The 4640-nt window shown below is 38.6% G+C and overlaps 1 protein-coding gene across 1 annotated transcript in view; it reads right to left on the minus strand.

The window, feature by feature from the left end:
• Window positions 1-4640, minus strand: part of LOC111872264 (fatty acid synthase) — an 89528-nt gene that overhangs the window by 41793 nt on the left and 43095 nt on the right. The window contains 4 exon segments of the mRNA XM_033754631.1: window positions 1323-1535; window positions 1537-1565; window positions 1663-1781; window positions 1783-1861. Of these exon segments, the coding sequence (XP_033610522.1) occupies window positions 1323-1535; window positions 1537-1565; window positions 1663-1781; window positions 1783-1861 (440 nt within the window).

The raw sequence follows: 4640 nt of genomic DNA on the forward strand, positions 1-4640 counted from the left end.
GTCCACCTCATGTTTCCTACTGAGGGGTGTTAGACAGAAACTTCCGCGACTGCTGCGTTCGCCGAGCTTATGCCCACTTTTCTGCGACCTCCCCTCCCTTCATAATGCGTCTTCACAGAAAGGAAATTTCTTTGCCCCACCCTGTATATGGGAAGCACACACATACAGATATAAAAATACAAAAGCAAGAAGATAAGATTATGAATTAACAAAGTGCAGGGAGATGCATAAGACATTATCACACCTGCAACTTGCATTATCTACAGTCTCAAGTATGCACATTCTGGGAGACTCAGAAAAGAAACTTATGTGGTGTAGCATAAAGCTTTAAAATTGAGAAATAAATGTGTCTTGTCAAAAGAGGAAAAGGATACTTCCCTATGTATCCTAAAGAAATGTGCTTATACACGTGGAACAAGACAACACTGATATACATTTCTTAAGTCATAGCGGCCTCCGTAGTCTAGAGGTAATGTTCCCACCTCATGACTCATGGTACGCGGGTTCAAATAACCGGTGGAGGTCGTCAAATTTTTAAGGGCGGAAAAATTCAGGGAACGAGTCCTCCAGGAGGGACTTTAAGCTGTGTGTCCCGTGTTGTAACTTTACGGCACGTAAAAGAACCTCATATCCCCAAAGGGGATCACTGAGCCAAATTCCAGGACATTTCCTGCCAAACAATAGCCTCTAAGGCCTCTGATAGATGGAGTAAGCATTATAGACACCGCTGAGCAAAGTGGCCAAACTCACTTGCTCGGTGGGACTGATGGTACGCACCATTTATCGGTAGGGTAAAGAGACTGGTAGAATATCATAGAGGGAAGCACAATAGATCAAACTGGTCGCGGTGCATGGGGAAACCAACCCTCTCTAAATAACTAACTAACTAACTAACTTAAGTCATGCCTTTCCTTCCCTACTCCTTATGGCCTTGACTCACGGCTGGACTAAACAACTCCTGGCCAGTCAAAAGCATGACATTTAGAGCTACTTTGCTAATTTTTAGATGGTGAGAGTGAGTTGAGTAAATTAAATGCACTAATGTCAACTCTTATTAGTCCTTAGCACTTCTGTCATACTTTTTCTTTCCTCTTAGCCCTGACTGAGGTTCTGAACTATATATCAAAGATGTACAGTCCATTAAATTACCCATCCTATCACATTACACCATGTAGAAAAATCTGAACTCACATCTGACTGGAAACAGACATCAGAAACCTCTGATGCTTTATCCCAAGAAAACCAGGTGTCCCATTCATCAGAACATATTAATGGATTGTTAGAGAAAAAGAGGCCTTTGTTTGATCTTCAACAAAACTTACTTTGGTGCCAGTGCCATGAGCCTCGAAATATTCTAGTAAGTGCTTGCTGGCACCACACTCCTGGTAGCATTCATCCAGGAGCAATTTATGCATATCACCAGATGGATGCATGAAGCCATCTTCCTTATACCCATCACTGTTACTCCTGGCGTTCAATACAGTAGCATACACACACTTTGCATCGCGAGCCCTCTGAAGGAAGATCACACATACGGACGGCCTCACTCCGCACAAGACCATTAGCTGTATACATGGCACAAACAACATGAGATTAAATATTTTTCCAAGAACAATTGTGAGACAACTTTTCTACTTATACAGATGACAAACTTGTACTCACCATCCCTGTCAAAGGGGCTACACAAGCCTTCGGGATTTAATAAGCCGAGCTGTGAGAACTGGACAGATATCTGCGGATGGACACAAAGGTTGCAGCTGCCCACAATAGCCAAGTCAACTTCCATCCTGAATGGCCCTATATGCTTGTTCAAATGCATAGGAACTGGATGAGCATGCGGTATCCACTGTATAGCTGGGGCCTGCAATATAATATACAATACATTAAACAGATAAATTATTTTTCTACACTAGTAACCATATCAGTGAATAATACATTCTGAAGGAAGAGTACAGAATACTGGATTATAATGTCATGTACGAGGGGGAACCTAAAAAAACCTGAATTTGTTTATAAAAAATTCTGTATTTATCTTTACATAACAACACTTTAATCCATTTCAAAGTACTCTCCATTTGATTCAATGCACTTGTCCAAACGTTTTTTCCATTGCTCAAACCATATTTTTTAAATTCATTGCTGGTGATGCCTTTCAGTGCTTCTATCATTTTTTCTTCACGCCTTCAACATCAGCAAAACGTTTTCCCTTGAGATCTCTTTTCATCTGAGGAAATAAAAAAAGTCACAGGGGGGTGAGGCAAGGGTGTCATGCCATTTTTGGTCACAAATTGCTGCACACTCAGCACTGTGTGGGCAGGCGTGTTGTCATGATGAAAGAACGATTCACCTCTTTGTCACAAATTGGAACATTTCTCCTTAAACTGTTATGCAACATTCTCAAAACTTTGTCAATCATCCACTGGCTATCTTTCACAATAATTTGATGATTTTTTTCACGTTTTCGTCAGTTCGCGCAGTCAAAGGACATCCACTTCGAGGTTGATCATCAGTTGATATTTCACCACGTTTGAAATGGGAGAACCATTCATAAATTTGTGTTCTACTCATGGTGTCTTCCTTGTAGGCTGTTTGTAGCATAACCATTTCTGCTGCTGTTTTCCCCAAAAGGAAACAAAACTTCACAGCAGCACATTATTCATGTGAATCAGCCATTAAAAAAATAGACGAATTATAAAAAAGTCACTTGGAAAAAATTAACCAAACACTAATGCAAATTTCTCTGACGATGTCAGCCGGCATTTCAGGAAGGTGCTGCAAACAACCACCTAGCGGCGGAAACCTGTACTACAAATGCCCCACTTTCTAGAAACAAATTCCGGTGTTCTTTTGGGTCCCCCTTCATACTTCACAGAAACTAAACGTTTGAGGGAATATACAGACTCCATCTTCTGCGTTGAAGGGTAAGCCAAACAAAAAAGCAACAGAAACAAGTGCCAAGCTGAGCTGAGTTTGCTGCCTCACTACAAACTTTGTAGCCACAAACATGAGAACCAAAAATCCAAGAACTCTTAACAGGATATGATGTTGGTATGTAATAATTAGGGTAATGGGCTTCTGGGGCCTTGTTCTCCATCCAGTATTCCAAACAGAATGCAACATTGTGAAAACTGAATCTGTTTCTGTCCCAGGCAGAAGGCATTAAAGATATTTACATAGTTGGGTCCATCAGAATGAGCTACTCTCAGTCACTGGAAACCTATAACTTTGGATACAGAGCTTATTTAGGTAATAGAGACTTTGTATGCAGGTATTTCATACTGTCTCTCATTTCTATAATTGTATATGGTATGTTGTGATGTGTACACAATTTGTGTATGTAGTTAAGTATTATAGTATTGGTGACTTATATGTAAGAACATCTGGAGGCTATATTGTCAAATATCGATTCCTGGAATAAATAAAGGTATGAATATGAATTGAATCACTCAACTAAACCTACATGAGCATCAAACAACTGGTTTTTCACCAGGTGATAATACAAATATCAGTATATGCAAATGTTAAGGTTTCCTGTCCTGACATTTTGTACACTTGTTAGCAGTCACTGTGAGTTTGTAGTTATGAAAATGACCAGAAAATCATATAATATACTCAGTATTCAAAAGTCATATGTATTATTCACGAGTTAATAACATAAGATGGCAGTTAGTAGCAGTTTTGAACATGAACAGAATAATATAGCAAGAAATTGGAATGTCAGAGATGCCTAAGTCATCTGCGTTATACTAATTTAATGTTTTATTTTTTATTGAGACCTCAGAATCTTTATTTTTAATAAAATGGATTTCAAATCAGGTATTTTTGACAGGTTGTTCTTACATGTAAAGTACACTGCACAAGCATAAAATTGCTTTGTCAACAGATTTTATGCTCAATTTTCCACTTAAACTACAATAGCCTCAATACTAATTTACAACAGAAATTGTAGAGACACAGAAAGAGACCTATAACAAAGACAGAATTCAAAGCCTTTTCTTATATACAAATATCCTTGTGGTTATGTGTTTTACTGTTATATACCAAAGATATACATGCCATGGAATGAAACACTTCATCAAAACTAATGACTTTGCAATATGTTCTAGTAACAAAATGTTCAGTTAGCAGCATGGAAAGAGATGACTATATCTCTAATTGTGGCTGGAAATAAAGATTCTTGTGTAATGTTCTGCCACCAGTCATGAATTTTAAATTCCATAATTAGTTATAGTGTTAGCTAAACTTCAACATCAGTAAACACAAAGTGTCATCTTCCATGCATAGACTACAGTCAGGGTTTCCTTTCTTTTTTAAAACATTACAAGTGGTACTCTGCAGGCAATATATATGTAGGATGGGTGTAGTATATACGTGGTGCAATCCAAAAGTTCCCAAAATATATTAACAAAAACTATTACATCTTACCTAGATCTTATTCTGCACCATCACCTTCAAAGTAGTCCCCTTGGGAGCGCATACACGGATCCCAGCGTTTCTGCAACTTTTCAAATGCATCCTGGAAGTCTTTCTTTGTTAGGGTGTTTAGTACCGTCTGTGTTTCCCCTTGAATTTCCTCAACTGTATCAAATCTTCACCCCTTAAACTTGATTTTCATCTTGGGGAAGAGAAAGAAGTCGCAT

This window comes from Cryptotermes secundus, unplaced genomic scaffold (genome assembly GCF_002891405.2).
Source record: "Cryptotermes secundus unplaced genomic scaffold, Csec_1.0 scaffold1381, whole genome shotgun sequence".
NCBI classification, from domain to species: Eukaryota; Metazoa; Arthropoda; class Insecta; order Blattodea; family Kalotermitidae; genus Cryptotermes; species Cryptotermes secundus.